A 19,393-nucleotide genomic window follows, 5' to 3' on the forward strand; every position below is an offset into this window, starting at 1 on the left:
CACCCTTGGTCACTCTCCCAGCTGGAAATAAGTGTGTGTGTGTGTGTGTGCGTGCGTCCACAGCCTTTTGTACCTTTTTCACTCCTTCATTCAGCAAATATTCATCAAGTGTCTGCTCTATCGGTTTGCCTCTTTTCTTTCCTGTCTCCCTGACTTGGCTGCCAGTTCCCAGGGGGGTGAGATCATGTCTCATGCACAGGGGTTTCAGGGGAGAACAGATATCCTGGTTTGCCCTGTGTGGTTCCAGTTTCACCTGTTATCCAGGCGGAAATACTGGTAGTGCCTCCTTTCACTCCGGTTTAGATGAAAAAAAATCATGTGATCCACTTTAGTTTTATGCACGATAGATGCTTACAGTAACTGTTAATTGGAAAAAAGAAGGGATGGCAGATGAATGAATGTAATTTGCTTCTCACATTTGGAGATGCCATTTAACCCTGAGCTGCAGACTGGAGAGAACACGCTACATTGTGGAGAGGTCGTTTCACCCTGGGGTCTGTTGCCTGGGAGGGGTTTATAGGAATCCTGTAATTCCCAGATATCATGCTTGCAGGTAGTGGGGCATTCTTGTAAGATTCTAATGGGCCAAGCTAAGAAATGATGGGCACAAAGGAAACATCTATGAGTAAAAGAGCTGGTGACCCGCTGAACCTGGGGTAGGAAGCTGCTTCTCAGATGGGGTAGTCCAGAGCAGAGGTTTGGCAGGTGGGCTCTGGAGTCAGATCACTAGGGTGGGAATCCCGGTTCTGCTACTTCTTGCTGTGGAAACTTGAGCCAAGTCACTTCCTCCCGGAGCCTCGGTTTTCTCATCCACAAAGTGGGGTTGTCACCCCACAGCTCTGTGGGGGGACTCAGAGGAGATGAGGAAATGTAAAATACCATATGAAATCATCTCTATTTGAACACTTTAACCTTCAAAATGGCTTTTCACATAGTTCAAGCTGGCAGATGCCTGGAGCCTAGTAAGTGTGTAAGACATGGTGGCTGTTCGCATCTCACACCTGATTGGGCTGATCTTTCTGCTTCCGTGGCCTAGCTGAACAGACATTCCTGTCTTGCGTTGAAAATGTATTTGGGGCCCCTGGGTGGCTCAGTCTGTTAGGTATCTGACTCCTCATACCGGTTCAGGTCATGATCTCAGAGTCATGGGATTGGGCCCCATGTCGGGCCCTGTGCTCAGCAGAGTCTGTTTGTCCCTGTCCCTCTGTTCCTCCCCCTGTGGGTGTGCTCTCTCTGTCTCTCTCAAATAAAAATAAGCAAATAAATAAATAAATAAACAAATTAATTTAAAAAATCTTAAACCCAACCAACCAGCCCATATTTGTGGAGCACTATGTGCCAAGAATTTTAGGAGCAAAGTAGAACAATCCTTACAACATTTTCAGTAGCAGGGTAGCATGCATGGAGGGCTCCAGAATGCACATCAGAGACTGGTCTGTAAGCGTCATCTGGCGGCATCACCCCGACGGACAAAGTGGACCTTAGCTTACAGAGCATGAGGGGCCAGGGCATGAGCAGCCTGAACCAGGCACTCGCCTTCGGGACTAGCTAGGGAAGCCCAGACCTTTGCTTTCTCAGAGGTCAGGGCTCAAAGGGAGCCTGGGCCGTGCAGAGGTGAAGCACAAGCGAAAAGGCAGATTTCTCACGTCGGCCAGCCTGGAGACAAGGCTGCAGAGCTGAGCTTTCTGCCTGGGCATGTCCTTTTTCTGGTTGTCCAGCTGAAGAAGAGATTCCACATGCTGTCATTTGATGTCACTTCCTATATTTAGTTACCAAACACATCGCCTTCGGTCCCCTGATGCTGATGCCGCTTGGGTGAGGATCCTGGGAAGTAAGTCCCACTCGGCAGGCTTCAGAATCCATTCCTGGCTGCTCTTTTGTTTTGGGGGAGGGATCCCACTTGCACAAACTTTTGACTATGCTGAGGTATGGATCAGGTCTCGTCTGGAATGAAGGGGCTGAGATAATGGGGAGCCCAGTTCCACTCACCCGGGACCTGCAGACAATATCCCGCAGTGACGTGCAGAATCAGGTTGTATCCCAGGCAACAGGAGGGGAGGAGGCAAGAAGTCAGAGTTCTGTTTTCCATGGGGCTGGTGGGGGTTCTCGTATTGACAGTGTGCAGAGGTGACCTGGCCAAAGGTACTCCCCTTCATGAGGGAGAGGCCAGTTCTGATAACGTGGCAGCAGCCACACTTCAGGCTAGAGGACCTTCTGGAGGGGCAAGGCTCTGTACACCAAGGCCAGGGAGGGCTGATGTCTATTTTAAGCTTCTCTTTTCAGTATTACAATAATAAAATTTTGTTAGCCATTGCAGTCAGACTAGCTGGACTCTAGGGATTTAAGGAATGTGCCTACTCATAATAGGGTTCACCTGGCAGAGAAGATTCTAGAACTATGCTTTCAAACATGGTAGCTACTTGTGGCTAGTCTGAATGAAGATGTCATATAAGTATAAAATATGTATCAGCGTTCAAAGACTTACTGCAAAAAAAGAGAATGTGAACTATTTCATGGATATTTAAAATTTTTTATTGCATATTGAAATTATAATAATTTGGATATGTTAGGTTAAAGAAAACATGTTATAAAAATGAGTTTCATCTGGTTTTTTAATTTTTTAAAATGTGGCTACTGGAAAATTTAAAATTACATGTGTGGCTTGCATTTTATTTCTGTTGGAAAGTGCTGTTCTAGGAGTCTCAGGGTGACTTCCAGAAATCCTGAGTGGCCAAGATATGAAAGCACCACCAGACTGATTTGACACATCAGCATCCCTTGGGGAGTCTAGAAATTGGTGGATGAGGAAACTCCAATGAAGATTGCTCTTGCTGTGGCTTGGGCCACCTTAGTTGGGTATAAAAGGGAAGTGTGACCTCAGAGAGCTGGGCCTATGGGTTTAGCCTCAGAGTATGAGAACTAGTGACTTTTACTTTGCAGTGGCTTCTAAAATGGTTTCACCAAGACATCAATCCAGAAGTCCAGGATGGGGCCGAGGAGCAAGAAGCCCCCAGGTAGATCCCAAAAAGCTTAGGAGTGGCTTTCAGGCTCAGCAAGCAACTAGGTGGCTTTACTTCAGGACATTAGAGAGTTTGTTCACAAAGACGCTGCTAGACCATGGCTATGTAGAATGGGTTTTTATACCATGGGTCAAATCACAAATGCCCACGTGTAAAATTCCACATTATAAGAACATGATATGATCCAGAGCAGTAGACACTGTTGGTGCCTTGATCGATCATTTTCGGTTTGTGAACGCATTCCCCAGCCTCTGTGATTTTGCTGGTAATGGCAACTGTGATCCTCTTTGGATGATTGCTCATGGGTTACTGGTGCCCTCTCGCCCATTCAGAGAGCCAAAGTTCCCATAGCCAACGACTGACTCATGCAGGTGTGCAAAACTCTGCCTCCAGGAGGGACAACTCTGAGCTGCAGTTATGCATCAGAGCTCTCCAGTAATCAGGTTGAGGTTACACCTCAAGTCACATTCTTTTTTTTTTTTTTGTCTCCCCCCTCCCGCCTCAAGTGACATTCTTGTTTGGCTTCTTCGCTTTCCTTGTCCCACTCCCTCCACTCCCTTCCTGATTGTTCTTGGAGGCACTTCATAAACAACAAATCACTTATTCTGAAATGCTCATTTCTGGGGAACACCACCAGAAAACATAGCCAGACTTTATTGTGGGTATTGGTCTTGACCTTGGGTGGTGGCCATGTAATACACATCCATTGAAAGTGTGGGGGATTCCAAACTCTTGAGACACCCTTGCTGAGCCCTGACCTTGTACCCAGAAAATCAGGGGCTGCAAGACCAGAATGGGGCTGCAAGACCAGAATGGGGTCCATGTCTGCCCTGCTTCACCCCAGCCGTGTCCATGAAGCAGCAATGAACATCACACCAACACATGGCTTCCCCTCTGATGGTTTATTTTATTGCTATTTAATTAGGCTCTTCCCCAAACATCTTTCGATCTTCATCATGGCCTCTCATCCAGAAAGTTGAAATTGTGCCCTGCTTCTTGCCATCTTCATGGCACCCCCTTCCCTCTTAGATAAAATATTTCAACATAAAGATCGAAACAGGAACTTAGCTGAGTTTTGCAACACAGAAATGTATCCCAGGCCTACATTTATAGAAACTGGGGGGTGGGGAAGAGCAAGGAGTCCACAGGAATGGGGGAGGTATGCACGCGGAGGGTAGTCACACGGGGCGGGAGGCAAGCAAAATGGGAATAGATATCTGAGTCCTGGAGGCTCCAGAATCATCAGAAATTACCAACTTATCTATGGGGAGAGTTTTAGAAAAATCTATAAACACACACTGTCTCCACATGGGAGGTACTCACTTCCCTTTAAGGTAGACTAGAAAAAAAATGAGAGAAAACCCGAAACCCCACATTAACTAAACACACACACACACACACACACACGACAAACTCTAAGTCTCAGGATAAACACCTTCAAATAGGCACTTGGTGTTTTCAGCTCTGGGGTTGCAGAGATCGGGGGCTTGGCCCCCCAAAGGCAGGGGCACAACAGCTTCTGAAGGCTCTGGGGTCTGATCTGTCAGATGGTACTGGCCCAGCTGGATGGGAAAGGAGGGCTGGTTGAAAAAGAACCCTTTGCCTTCATCCAAAATAGTGACTTGCAGGAATTTCTGTGCCCTGTGCATTTCCTGAATCTAGTGGGTTGGCACTTCTAAAGAGCACATCACTGAAAGGACAAGTGCTGGCCATTCAGATGTGGGCACTGCATGTTGAGAACTGGCTGGCTCCATGAGGCAGAGACCAGGACCAGGGTGCTGCTAACCACCACATCCTCACAGCACAGCACCGAGCCTGGCACTTAGTAGGCACACGACAAATGTTTTCTGAATGAAAAAATGAAATAACCCAAGAAGAAAATCCTGTTCTCCCGAGAACACACATTTATAACCTCATTGGCTATGAATTGGTTCTTTTTAATCCTCAAAGTAGAATTATAATTCACTTATTCTCCCAACAACAGTTGGGCCTAAAGTAACTTTTTTTTTAGTTGAAACCGAGTCTTTTGGGTTGGAGCCAGGGACTTAAACTAGTTATGTCCAAATGAGAGGATGTTCAGCAAATGTGCTGGTGAACTTCCATGGGATAGCCCAGCTGCTGGCCCAGAACTGGTGGTTGGGCTGGGGGTCAGGCCAGGTCCTTATATGTTGAGTCTAAGGTCTAGGGAGAACAGGTGGGTCTTTAATTATACCATAGGGGCAGGTCTGAGCCTGGCTGGTGGTGAAAAAGTCCCCGTGTAGCTGCCTGGAGGGATCGCATGAGGAGTAGGAAGTGGAGGCATGCGAGGAGGGAGACCAAGGACTGCCCAGAGAACGGGGAACCAGGCAGGAGAAGGATACGGCTGAGCCTGGGCATCTTCACCCACGGCCCTCTCAGGTACAAGGATGCTGGTCTGGGGGGAACCCCTCAAGCATTTGGAGAGCCTGTGTCCATCAAAAAGATGAGGTATACGGAGCGTCTTGAAAATGGAGAGGTCTGTTCTGATAAAATTCACTTCGGGGGAAGGTTCTAAACTCAATTATTTGGACCCTCAGGGAATGGGGAAGCTAGTCAGTGCTGTCTACACTGCAGAGAGAAAGCCAAGGGGATCTGAGAGAGGCTGGGAAGGAATGAATAATTGGAAGCAGCCAGCTGGACACCCCAAGGGAGCTGAATTTGGAATGACAGCAGCTCAAGGTACATCTGGGGCCCCGGGGTCCCTTTCCACAGGATCTACCTTGGCCCTCAGGGCATGGTTGCCAGAACCGGTGATCCCAGAACCTTCAGAACCTCCTTCCTTTCTCTCCTCCTTCAGTTTTGGACAAGAGACTAAGGACTCTTTGGGGAATGGTTTGGGTATAGAGGTTTTTTGTTGTTGTTTTTCATATCAGGGCTATATAGACACTGGCCCAATGCACAGCTATTTTCAGAAAGGAAGGGTTGAGGTTCACTGGGGGTGACTTTGGTGGATGCTGGGGCCCTTCTGAGAGATGGCAAGGTACTGATGTCCCCAATACGTGCCCCCTCCCTGGAGGCCTCCCAGTGGGGCAGTCCAGTCCTTGTCAAGTCCTTGCCAGGCAGGGGGGAGCTCTGGGGGGTGTCTGTGCCAGGGGTCTGGAGAAGGAAGGGGGGAGGGAGGTGCCAAGGCCCCCTGTCATGGGAGCTCTGACAGTTGGGTTTTCTCTTTCTGGTTATACAAGTGCCTGACTTGGGCTTGGACTGCTGAGATGCCCACATCAAAGAAAGCTATCTGCGATAAGCACGCTGCCAGCCACAGGACTAGATAAAACGCCAGGCTTCCTCCTTCCCCAGGCTCCTCTGTTTTAGAAATCTTAGCTGCTTTCTAAAGCTGACTATTTCGGGCCCCTTGATTTTCCTTGTCCTGTGCTTTGAATTCCTGCTCTTATGTTTCAGATTCACGGACAAAGAAGAGCCTACAAAACCCTAGGTCCTCACCCCCCCCGCCCCCCAAAAAAGCAGACCCCAGGCCTGTGCCGCCTCTCTCTCTCCCTGCGACTTGGCTGTGTGGCCCCAGGTGTGCCGTGCAATGTCCAGGTCCTGGAAGTAATCATCCTTTTCTTCCCCACCCCCAAAGTTTCCTGACCGTTGTTGCTGATGGGCGTCTTGCAATCAATCCCAAGAACCACGAGGGCCAGTCCAGCCACAATATCAGCTATGGATGGGCTGAGACCTGCACCCCACAGCCCCCCGCGGGCTCAGGGCACCATGTGCCACCACTTGAAAGAGAAGGGCTTCCGGCGCACGTTGGTGCCGCAGTGCACCTCCCCCAGGAACTTGTGGTAGGCCGAGATGTCGTCCACGAAGGTGCAGCAGAGGCCCAGCGGCTCCAGCAGGGAGCGCACGTGCGTCTCCAGGCAGCACACGTCCTCCACCTGGGGCCCAAAGGGCTTGGGGATGCCCAGGTCCTTGTCCAGCACGATCATGTTCACCTGTGACCGGGGTGCGGCATCAGCGCCTGCTCAGTGAGCGCCAGCTACCCACCGGGCCCGGTTCTAAGCTCGTGGGATGTTCCCCTTCCCCTCCCACGTAGGCGTGGCCATCATCTCCTCTTTACAGAGTAGGAAACCGAGGCACAGAGGGGGCTAGGCGGCTCACATGTGGCAGAGCTCAAGTGGAAAACCTGGCGACCCACCTCTGCATGTGTGTGCGGGTACGAGCACCTGCACGTGGTTACACATGTCCGAATCGGCATGTGTGTGTGCGTGCGTGTGTGTGTCCTAACCTCCTCCGGCTCCTAGAAGCCTCTCTTCTATGACAACTTGCATCCCTCCTGTCCATAAAGGCCTCTTTAACTTAGCACGTTCCTATCTGTCAGGGTAAAGGATTTCCCAGGATCCCAGGAGGGGCTAGGATGAGCCTGTCACCCCCGGGAGGGAATGCAGCCCAGAGAGGGCAAGGGCCTGGGCTGGGTGGGCGAGGCCGCAGAGCCGCTCAGCCGGGACGGGGACCTGGATCTCCCGACCCAACGGCCTCCGCCGCCCAGGGGTCCCTCCTGGGTCCGGCTGCCCTAATGGGCCTAGACGAGCTGGGGGCCCAGAGTGCCTCACCATGTTTGGGAAGAAGGCCCTGGCCTGGCGGTGCTCATCCATTTTGAACAGAGCGGGGAGATCGATGATGTCCTGCTCCGTGAGCCCCAACTCCTTCTTGAGGATGTCACGGTTCCAGTCCAGGCAACGCTGGGTGACGGGGAGGGTAGGGCAGGCCAGTGAGGGAGGACACTCCTGCCACTTCGTCTACCTTGCTCCTGTCTAAGCAGAAGACCCTGGGCCCCTGCACTCCAGGGAGACTTCCAGGCTCACCCAGCCCCCTCCACCTCTCCAGTGCCCCTCCCACCACGGCCCGGTGACAGTAGCAATAGAGCGAGACAGAAGAAGATCACAGAAATCACGCTTTTAGGCAGAAATGAGACAGGGACTCAGGAGGTGGGATCCACCCATGGCAAATTTGCTTCAGGGAGCTCTGATCCCCTAAAACAAATAAAAATCCAGGGCGTATATTGACACATTTTTCTAGAGGGCAGGTCCGTAGCTTGCGTATTTTTTATTTTATTTTTATTTATTTTTAAAGTAGGCTTCATGCTGGATGTGGAGCCCAATGTGGGGCTCAACCTCACAACCCTGAAATCAAGACTTGAGCTAAAATCAAGAGTCAGCTTACCTGACTGAGCCACCCAGGCGCCCCTGCATCATTTGTTGAAGGGGTGTCTCTACCTCAAATGTCAAGAGCTCTGGACTTACAGAGCCTTCTGGTTTTTTTTTTTTTTTTTTTTTTTTTTTTTTTTTTTAGCACTGCTGATAGCTTTCCTTCCCTGGTCTCCTGTCTGCTCCTGGCCTCTGCTGACCTGCCCTTTCTGTCTTTGTCCCTCCATCTAGCTTCTGGCTTTAGCACAGGAGCAACGCAGGGAGGCTGGATCGAATGTTCCTGGAGGCCCTGAACCCCTGGTCTTTTCCTGTGGAAGCCCTGAGGATGTGAAAGGGGTCACAGGGCATGAACCCTCCATCCCTCCCAGGGCCCCCTGCTCCGCCCTCACCTGGAAGTACTGGTTCTCTTGCACGAGGCTCTCATTGGACAGAATCTTGTTGATGGTGATCCGCTTGCTGCTCATCCCGCCCAAGCCTGTGGAGATCAGAGGTCACAGGGGACAGTCTAGCCCTGGGGAACCCATCCTGGGTGCTCCCCTCTGTCAGCTGCCCAGCTTTTGGGCTAACTGCTGGGAGGAGGGAGATGGGGCTGGGACAGGCTGGGGCACAGGATGGCAGCCCCCCCGGGGAAAGCAGGCCCCCTCTGCCAGGGCAGAGCAGCAGACACTGCTTTCTCCAGAGTGGGCTGTGTTGCCTGGGCCAGGGAAGAGGTGGCAATGCCTTGCTCTCTCTCTGGCCACAGGGTGGGGTGGCACCAGTAGGTACCTGGGTCTCCCACCTGGAGCCTGCTTCTAAGGACAAGCAGCTGACCAGGGTGAGTGTGGCAAAAGCAGGGTGCCCAGAGGTCACCCTTCCTGTTTTCCAGAACTGCCGCACACTCCGCCCCTGCCTTGGTCTGTGCCTGCACCTGTCTCCTACTCCACACGTGGCTTTTGATCTGGTTAGTAATACCTAAACTCATCGAGCACCTACTACGTGACAGACACTGTTCTAGATGTTTTACGTGGATTAACCCAGGAATCTTTCCTACATTTTTATGAGGTGGCTGCTAGCATTAAAGATGGGGAAACAGGGATGCCTGGGTGGCTCAGTGGTTGAGCATCTCCCTTTGGCCCAGGGCTTGATCCTGGAGTCCTAGGATCCAGTCCCACATCGGGCTCCCTGCGTGGAGCCTGCTTCTCCCTCTGCCTGTGTCTCTGCCTCTCTCTCTCTCTCTCTCTCTGTGTGTGTCTCTCATGAATAAATAAAGTTTTTTAAAAATGGGAAAACAGAGGCACAGAGAAGTTAAATGACTTGTCCAAGGGCTAGTGGCAGAGGCTGCATGCAGACCGGGCAGTCTGATTCCAGAGCCTGAGCTTTAATAATAATTCTTCTTCTTTCTCCTCCCCTTACTCCTTCTTCTTTTCCTTCTCCTTCTTTTTGCCTAATCTAGGAAGAGGCTGCCAGTCCCTTGCACTCCCCAGTCTTGCAGCCCGTCAGTGCCAAAGAGCTTGGGGCTGTCGCACCGTGTACCTGCACCGTCTCCCCACCACCACTTGGACTCCTTTGTACAAAGATAACGGTTTCTTTATTCTATGGGTAACTTTAGGGTGTGTTTAATATAGAAAGAAGGCTCTGGAAAATCCAGACCTGTGCCCGCCAATCCAAGTAAAAAATTTCCTGAAGGCAGGGAATCAAAAAAGGACACAGGGCTTAGCTTGGCCCTGTTGTTCTGGACACCAGTCCGTCAGGAACGCTGCCTTGGGGTGTGGAGGGCAGTGATGTGTGTATAAGTATCAACCAGCCTCAGTAACCCGACTTTTGGGAGTAGGGAGATTGGAGACACCATCCTGAAAAGCAGCACAGAGTAATTTAAGAAAAACACAGAAGAAACCGTCACGGCCCCTCTAACCTGGCTCACCGTCTCCACTCGATCAGCTTTCCCCTCTTTCCATGATTAATTTAAGAGCACACCTAATCCCCGTCTACCTCTGTCCCAATTAAGTGAATGTCCCAATTAAGCAGATAATTTCTCACTCTGGGACTGACAGTGATGAGGTCTGACTGTAAATCATGTCTATCTATTCCCACTTTTCTTCCTGCCCCTAAACTGCGTTGTGTATATTTTTCTGTCACTTTTTATTTATTTACTTATTTTTTAAGATTTTATTTATTTATTCATGAGAGACACAGAGAGAGGCAGAGACGCGGGCAGAGGGAGAAGCAGGCTCCCCGCGGGGAGCCCGACGTGGGACTCGACCCCAGGACCTCAGGATCATGACCCAAGCCAAAGGCAGACTCTCACCACTGAGCCACCCGGGTGCCCCCTCTGTCTCCTTTTTAAGCTTCTCGAATACAGATCACATGTCACTTAACTCTCTTTTGGGTTTGGTGCCATTTGAAGTGTACACTAGGTCCTGAAGAAGCGTCTGGGGCTGCTGCTGATAAGGAGCAGGGGGCAGCTCATGGTCCGGCTGACCACAGCGAGGGTCACAAGAAGCCAGGGCTGCTTACGACCGCGCTGACCTCACAGGCCGGAGCAGCCCAGCCACCCAGGGAAGCGGAGCTGGATGCTCAGGGGCAATGTGCTCACCTGCCCTGTCCTCCTGCGCGTCTCCCTGGGCGCTCCGCTCCCCACTCCCTGCCAAGGTCCCCTGGGCACTCACCTTTGAACATGATGGCTTCCCCGTGGCCCTCCCTCTGCTTCTCTCGGAAGAGCTTGTAGCAGGCCGAGGTACTGGCCATGAGCATCCGGAATTTCTGCGAGAGGACGTCCAGAGGGACAGTGTCAGCCGAGGGGACATGGCCAAGTAGCACGGGGGAGTCCCAGGGGGCTCAGAGCCCCGATGCCCGTGGTCTCGGGCCTCCTCGTGCCGAGGGGCAAGGGCGGCCTGCCTGGCAGGGTTTTCTCTGTGTCAGAGCAGCGTCTTTCACCCTTCCTGCTCTAGAAACTCCTCCACCTCAGCAACGCCATCGAGTCAAAGCTCAGAGTCTAAGATGGCTTCTTCTTCAGGGTGGAAGAGCTTCTGCACGTGGCCAAGAGGACAGGCCATTTGCAAAACTTTTCCAGGGTGGGAACTTGCAGCCATCCCTTGCCCTTCGGAAAGTGAAACAGGCCCCGGCCCATACCCCATGGTTCCCTAGAGCCTTGCGGCCAGTACAGTAGCCACAGCCCTGTGGCCTTGGACTCGTGAGTTGTGGCTAATTGGAACTGAGATGTGCTGTGAGGAGTAAAATACGCACCAGAGTTTGAAGACTTGGCATGAATAAAAGAATGCAGCATCGCTCATTAATAATTTTTATATTGATTACACGGTGAAATGCTAATATTTTGCTCCCCGGGGTTAAAAATTTAACAGCCGCAGCGACAACAGGTGAACCAGCTTGAGCCTACTTCCTTCTCCCAGCGGTGCAGCCACCATCTCTAGGTCCTGCCCTCTGCTGACAAGAGCTGGTAGCTTGTGGGTTCCCCATCATCCCAGTCACTCCAGCCTCAGGGGCCAGCTCACCTTTGTGCCCGGGATGGGGACGAAGGTCATGAACTCGTCCACGTGGCCCACGGTCAGCCAGTCCGAGTAGAGCTCCACGGGCGCCTGCACCTGCTGGGCTTGCAGGAAGTCCCGCACCACCTTGGTCATCCTCCGACCACCGGACCTGGGGCAGGGGTGGGGAGGGGGCAGCTCTTCAGATGGTGTTGCGCTGCACCTGCCTCGCCAGAGGGCCTGCAGGAGTGTAGCCCCCAGAACCCAGCCTGGATCCAGGGTGGCGTCAGCAAAAGGCTCGGGGAGGAGCCTGAGCCACGGGGCTGAGAGACCCTGGTGCTGCCAGGGAGGCAGTTGCGCCCAAGGAGAAAGAAGGGGGCCTTAGCTGTCGCCATGTCCTGTATGAAGGACCTGGAGCCCAGCCTTCACCCCTTTCAGCTCCTGAGGGTGTCAGGGGGCATAAAGAGGCCAGCTTCTGGGCTCAGGGGTCCTGCAGGGACTGCTGGAGGGGGCTAGGGCACAGGCATGGTTCCAAAATCTACCCCAGGCCATGTGCCTCTTTGTTATATTATCTTCTACTTAACTTCAATCTTTAATCAGTTCAAGTGACACCTCCTCCAGGAAGCCCTTCTTCCTGATTTGTGACTCTCTGAGGTCTTTGATCTCCCCGGGACCCTTAAACTATCACTCAAGGCCCTCACAGGGGCAGCCCCAGTGGCGCAGCAGTTTAGTGCCGCCTGCAGCCCGGGGTGTGATCCTGGAAGCCCGGGATCGAGTCCCACGTCAGGCTCCCTGCATGGAGCCTGCTTCTCCTTCTCCCTCTGCCTCTCTCTCTCTCTCTCTTTCTGAATAAATAAATAAATCTTAAAAAAAAAAAAAAGGCCCTCACAGTACCTTGCCAGAGGAAGAAATTCCTCTCTGATTTGGCCTCTGCCTGGATCTGTTACCTCCTCTCCTTCCTTCCTCCTTGTTCTACTTCCTAAGGTTGCTGCCCCCTCAAGCCTTTCCCCTCCTGCTCCTTCTATTTGAAATGCTCTTTCCCTCTGATCTTCCCACGGCTGCCCCCTTCTCATTCAAGCCTTGATTCCCAAGTCACTGCCTTTTTAAAATTTTTTTATTTTTTATTTTTATTTATTTTTTATTTTTATTTTATTTATTTATGATAGGCACATAAATAAATATGTGCCTGAGAGAGAGAGGCAGAGACATAGGCAGAGGGAGAAGCAGGCTCCATGCACCGGGAGCCCGGCATGGGATTTGATCCCGGGTCTCTAGGATCGCACCCTGGGCCAAAGGCAGGCGCTAAACCACTGCACCACCCAGGGATCCCTATTTTTTTATTTTTAAAGATTTTATTTATTCATAGAGACACACACAGAGAGAGAGGCAGAGGCACAGGCAGAGGGAGAAGCAGGCTCCATGCACCGGGAGCCCGACGTGGGATTCGATCCCGGGTCTCCAGGATCGCGCCCTGGGCCAAAGGCAGGCGCCAAATTGCTGCACCACCCAGGGATCCCCCAAGTCACTGCCTTAAATCCACGAAAGCTAAAGCGCACCTGCCCCATCACTCTCTACTATATAAACCCTGTTTTACCTTCTTTATTGCAACTTGTTAGCATCCAGAAGGGGCTCATTTATTTGCTGGCTGCCATGTTCATTTTCTGTACTCCTCCCACCCTAATTGAAAATTTGCCAAGAGCCGGGGCTTTGTCTGCTTGGCTCACTGATGTATCCCTAGAGCCTAGCACAGTGCCTGGCAGAGAAGGCCCTCAATTAATATTTGTCTCTAAGGAGCCCTCCCTGGATTCCCCAAGGGGGTTAGAGACTCCTGTTTGGGTTCCCCTGGCTCCCTATCATTTTTTCTGTCACCATATATGGTCCTCCCTCGCACCTCTGCTGTTTCATGTCTGTGATCTCCACTGTCTCCTTGGAGACAGGGGCTGGGCTTCATGTTTAGAGCACCATGGATGGCACCAGGTTGGTCCATGGAAATATTTGCTGAATGGATGAATGACTACTGAGTGGAGGGAAGAGGGGAGGTGGACACACAGGCACTGCCTCTTCCAGAAGGTAGAGCATCCCATGTGGCTTGGAGGGACTTGGTACCCAAATCCTGGCTGATCCCATATATGCAGGTTCCTGGCAGCCCTTTTGTGAAATGAGGACCCACAGTTCTCACTCTTCCCAGACTGTCTTGATCAAGGAAGAATCTGCCTTTTCATTGGGAAGTGGGTCCCCTGGGGAGGGAGTGACAGTGTTGTGGACAGGTCAGGGAGCTAGGGACTCACACTTTGGGAAGGGCCATGTCTTCTCCACCCTCTTTTGTATATGGGCACCCCCAAGGACTTATTAGTACTCTCCTACTCAGCCTCTTTCGGTTACCTCCTATGGACTCTTTTGTTCCTTCCCTACCTGGTTTATAATCTCATTATACAACCTCCCATTTGGGGAAAAACTATTTATTTAGTTTTATATTAGATCCTAAGTCCTACTAAGATATAAAGGCTAACTTGGTTTTATTTTTAAGAGCGTCTGTATCTTTTTAGATTCTCCCAGCCAACCCCTCCATGTGTGAGCCACCCAGGCCACTCCTAAAGAGAAAGAGTAATTCCCCGGCCCTACCCGCTCCCGCAGTCCCAACCCTGGCTCCTCTTACAGAGGAAAGCTGCTCCCGATGAGGATCCGGCCCAGGGGGTAGGTCTTGCCGTTCACAGTCACTGGTGGACTGACCTCCAGGTTCCCAAAGGAATCAAGGCTGGTGACAGGCTCGAAGAGGGGCTCCCGGGTCACGTAGCCAAAATCTGGGCCCTGGGCAGGGGGCAAACACCCATCATTAGCCTTCTGTAGCCAGAGGTCCTTAGCCCCAGCTCAGCCACCCTCTGATGAGTACTCTTACACCACCTTGGGTCTGGCACTGTGGGCATTTGGTTTCTAGGGGGTCACCCACAGTCTTCTCATTCCCACTGAAGAGCAGGGGCAAGGTATGGGGAGGCTGAGTTTGTGGGTATGCTGGCCAGTGTGGGCATGCATGGAGGTATATAAGTGTGTATTAGTGTGTGTGTGTGTGTGTGTGTGTGTGTGTATGTGCATGGGGTCTCTGCATGTGCCTGTTTCTAGACACAGAGACATCACAGACTCATATTGGTGACTTCAGGGGTGGTTTGCATTTTGTGCTGTTGACATCCCTGCTCATCTCTTTCTTTATCTGACCCTCAGTTTCCCCATCTGTAGAAGAGGTATTGGTTTAGGTACTAGAGGGAGGGTGGTAGACGGTACTATCATTCCCAGAGACTTGCTACCCTCTTCCCAGTAAGAGGATTTTGTATCCTGAGTCCTTGTTAGTATGTGGTATCTCCCAGCAGAAGGAAGGGAATTCCCCACCCAGTGTTGGACCCGGTCATGTGACTTGCTTTGGCCAGTGAAATATGAGCAGAAATGACATGTGCCAGTTTGGAGCAGAAGCCATCAGCTCCGCTGTGTATGTTTGCCAAATCTTTCTCTTCTCCTCGTGCTAGGAGAATGGCATTTCTCAGGCTGGGGCTGCTCCTGCAGACAGGGCTCTAGAATGGGGAAGGCACAAGGAGGCCGGGCCGCGGACAACCAGCCCACAGTCAACACAGAATCACAAGTGAGAAATGGACCTTTGTTGTCGTCAGCCACGAAGATTTGGGAATTGTTTGTTACTGCAGGCTTACCTAGTAAAAGCTGACCGATACATGAGGAATGACAGATTTGCAACATACACACCATCCCGGCCCATTCCCAGCCAACTGTATCTGTTCCCTGAGCCCAAAGAGAGCCTCCGAATCCTGCTTAGAACAGAGCTCCAAAAAATTAGAGCTGGCACACAACGTAACCCCAGTGACCCTTGAATTTTAAGGTTCCTTTCAGGATTTTTCAGTGAAAAAGTAGGGGCCTCACTTGAGAACTTGCATTGGGGCTGGAACTAAGCTTGCCTGATAAAAGTTCTTGTAAAAAAATTGCATGGGGTAGGAAGATGTAGCTTATCCTGGCCCAGCTGAGAGGCTCAAGGGATAGCCGTGCCCAGTGACGTGGACAGCTGTAGCTTAGGGCTTTTTTTTGCTTGGGAGTCCCAGATGACAAGGTGTGACTTGCTGGAAGCTGGGCAGCTGGGCTTTAGGGCATCACGCAGGCGGGCAAGCACGTGGCACAAAGCCGGGCTTGGCCCGGATCACCAGGAACAGTGCAGCCTGGGACCTTGGAGCCAGGCCAGCCTGGAGCACTGAAGGCACATGGTGACATGGGAAGAGGGGTAGAGTCATACTGGCCTCCAGTAGCAGTTACCAAGGCCTCCCAGCAAACTGAGGCTTGTAGAGGTTAAGCTGCTTGTCCACGGTCAAGGGGTGGAAGGAGATACAAGGCCAGGCTCCTCCACCATCTTCCTGTGGTGAGGGCACTAGGTTAGGGAAGGTTCCCAAGATGTACATGTGAACCATGAATGTCTCCGGACTCAAGCAGAGGCTGCCCTGCCTGTGACCTCGGGAAAAACTCTTGATCTATCCCAGTCTCCACTTCGTGCTCTATCCAAACCGCCCGTCCTGTTCCAGGGGGAAGGTGAGATTTTGGTTTTGCCCTTACTCAACCAGTGGTTAAGGGCATAAATGGGAGTGGTAATGGCTTCTAGAACCAGGGGGTCAGATTGCTTAAAAAAAAAAAGCCCACACCAACCGAAAACCATACCTTCAATGAGCTTTGAGTTTAGAACCATGATTTTTGACATTTAAGTATAATTTTCCTCTTTGAAACTTATTTTTCTTGGGGTACCTGGATGGCTCAGTTGGTTGGGGATCTGCCTTTGGCGCAGGTCATGATCTCAGGATCCTGAGATTGAGCCCTGCATCTGGCTCTCTGCTCAGTGGGGAGCCTACTTCTCCCCCTCCCCCTCCCCATTGGCCATGCACACCCATGTGCACACACTCTCTCTGTCAAATAAATAAATAAAATATTAAAAAAAGAAAGAAACTCATCTTTCTGCAAGTTGGGGCTGGGGCTGGGGATGGACCCCCACCCCACCTCTTTCCTATAGCTCCCATTTTATTTATTTTAGATCTCATTCATTCATTCATTCATTCATTCATGATAGACATAGGGAAAGAGAGAGAGGCAGAAACACAGGCAGAAGGAGAAGCAGGCTCCATGCAGGGAGCCCGACGTGGGACTCGATCTGGGACTCCAGGATCGTGTCCTGGGCCAAAGGCCGGAGCTGAACTGCTGAGCCACCCAAGGATCCCCCTAGTTCCCATTTTCTACAAGAAAACTCTCCTCTGAGTAAATTTTTTAATCCAGGGGATCAAAAAATCTCATCCGGGTGGCTTTTTACTCCTGCCTTCCAAAATGCGTGAAACTGATAACAAATGGTACATTTATTGAGCACTTGTGGTGTGCCAGGCCCTGGGGAAGTGTCACACTTTCTTATGAGAAAACTTTTCAAGGAAAGGACCATGGAGGTCACTACCCCAACTGATTCATTCTGCACATGAGAAGATGGAAGCAGTGGGCAACAGACTAACTTGTCAAGGGGTGCCCAAGGTCTCCGGAGCTCTCTGTTCTTTAAGAGCCCCCAGGATTGTTTCCCTCATGCCCCACCCCAAGGTGGCCCTCAGCATCTCACCAGAAGCTGCTTCACTGGGAAGTCCTTCAGGTTTCCATCTCGGGGTGAGTCCAGTACCACAGGGAAGCCTTTGTGGGGGGCCTCTATGTAGCCAAATTCAACTTCATCCTGTGGGGACACCAAGGAGAGCCGTCAGACGAGCCAGTCTCTCTAGTTCTCCTCACTACCAAGCAATGGCAATGGTTCCTTACATATCCTTCTTCAAATAGTCTCTGCACACTCTAAGCATATTTGCATTCATATCAACCCCATTTCTTCAAACATAATGAATAACATCCTTACGTTCATTTTCCTGCAAGTAGCACCTTAATTTGAAGCGCATTCTGTATTTATAGGTTGGCTTCTTTTTAGCTGTTGTATACTACTCCACTGTACCCCCCCCCCCCGCCCCCGCGGGTTACCCAGTCCCTCGTGGATAGACATTTAGGTTGTTTTACAGTCTTTTGCTACTTCAAGAAGCAACGCTGCAGTGAATCACGTTATACAGTTATGTGTCTGTGCACATGTGTGTGTATGAGCCAACAGCAGAATTCCCATACATGGAGCTGCTGGCCAACTCTTCTTGCCTGAGCTGTGGGCCACATCTCTCCCAGCCCATGGTGCCTCACCTGGATCCAGCGGTCACCTCGGTTTACGTACTGGAAGCAGACCTTCAGTTCACAGTTGGTTTTCTCAACCAGGTTCTTCACCTCTTTCAGGAACAAGTAATTGTCCTTCATGCTGAGAGGTTCAGGGAAGAGAGGGAGGCCAGGAGGAAGGGTGAGGAGGGACAGGGCCAGTCTAACTGAGGTGGCAACAAGCAGCTGGCACCTCTGGGCTGTGCTGGGAAGATGAGGCCATCTCATTTGTTCACAGTCACCTTTGCAAAGGCTGCTGTGTGGTGTCTGCCAAGGCCACAAACACATAAAACAAGAAGGGGGGCTCTTGCCCGCTCCCCTGTCCAGATTTCTGAAGAAGAGCTGTGTCTACCCCAGGGCCTCAGGATCCCACTTGTCATGGCCAGCATCCACCTGCCGGGACTCCTCTCTCTCACTTCTCATCTTGCTGCAGCTGTCCAGCACATTATAGGTGCTCAAAAAAGAGTGTTGCATAAGATGAGCTGAACATCTACTGCATAGGAGGCTCCCAACCAGATGATGTGGGCCAAGAATGAGAAAAGGAATGATAGCTATTATTTTTGAAGCACAAGCTGTGCCAGGACCTTGGATTAATACTTTGCCTGCTTCGTTTAATGCCCACAGTGACTCTGTGATGTCAGCATTTCAGAGAAACAGAGGCACAGAGAGGTCAAGTGAGTTGCTCAAGGTCACAGAGATGATAAGTGACAGAGCCAGGATCCAAACTCAGGTCAGTCTGCCCCTGAAGCCCCAGCTATAGTGACTCTGCTGCGCTGCCTCCCGGCGCCATGGCCCATTGCTTACCAGCACACAAACACCGACACAGGAGGCAGGATGTTGGGGGTCATGATCCATGGAGCAATCCGGAATATCACCGTGTCCGTGAAGATGGGAGTCAGGGGAATCTCCTGGGCGTGGGAGAGGGGAGGGGATCACAGAGTCTTGTCTGGGTACCTCTCGTACCTGCCTTCTAGGGAGGGTGAAACTGATAACAATGCTACGTTTGCTGAGCACGGGCACTGTGCCAGGCCCTGGGGGAGTGCCACACGGGCCATTTTGCTTCTGCCTTACAGTAACCACAGGGCAGAGCTGCCATTATAACCCTTGTTTCACAGGTGGGGAAACTGAGTCACAGAACTCTAGTCACAGACCTGTTTCGCAGCTGTCCGAGGTCACGTGGTTAGCAAGGGGAGAGGCTGGATTTAAACCCAAGGGGTCAGGCTGCTGCAGCCATACTGGGAACCACTACCGGATCTTGCCCCATCAAAGGCTCCTTCCTGAAACTGGGCCAGCCCTGCCCCTGCTTCTGTTTCTGCTCTGGGCACCTTGTCCTTTTATACAGGTGAGCATTTTAATGTTGTTTGGAGGAATTTTGCAATGTTCAGACTGTTCTTTAAGGAAAGGTTCAGGAAGCTTGCCTGGAGCCTGGGGGAACATGAGTGGATTCCAGGGTTCCTCTGTATGGTTGGCTTCGAAGAGCTACAGGAAATGGGCACCTGCT

General features: G+C 51.4%; 1 protein-coding gene across 1 annotated transcript in view; it reads right to left on the minus strand.

Annotated features, from left to right (window-relative positions):
* Positions 1–3,907: 3,907 nt before the first annotated feature.
* Positions 3,908–19,393, minus strand: part of PADI2 (peptidyl arginine deiminase 2) — a 44,769-nt gene continuing 29,283 nt past the window's right edge. The window contains exons 8-16 of the mRNA XM_055332290.1: positions 18,697–18,800; positions 17,884–17,995; positions 17,276–17,383; positions 14,300–14,451; positions 11,671–11,815; positions 10,828–10,921; positions 8,572–8,657; positions 7,589–7,717; positions 3,908–6,970 (exon numbers count right to left, since the gene is read on the minus strand). Of these exons, the coding sequence (XP_055188265.1) occupies positions 6,737–6,970; positions 7,589–7,717; positions 8,572–8,657; positions 10,828–10,921; positions 11,671–11,815; positions 14,300–14,451; positions 17,276–17,383; positions 17,884–17,995; positions 18,697–18,800 (1,164 nt within the window). The 3' untranslated portion in view covers positions 3,908–6,736. The remainder of the gene's footprint in view (positions 6,971–7,588; positions 7,718–8,571; positions 8,658–10,827; positions 10,922–11,670; positions 11,816–14,299; positions 14,452–17,275; positions 17,384–17,883; positions 17,996–18,696; positions 18,801–19,393) is intronic.

Source organism: Nyctereutes procyonoides, unplaced genomic scaffold (genome assembly GCF_905146905.1).
Source record: "Nyctereutes procyonoides isolate TBG_1078 unplaced genomic scaffold, NYPRO_anot_genome, whole genome shotgun sequence".
NCBI lineage: Eukaryota > Metazoa > Chordata > Mammalia > Carnivora > Canidae > Nyctereutes > Nyctereutes procyonoides.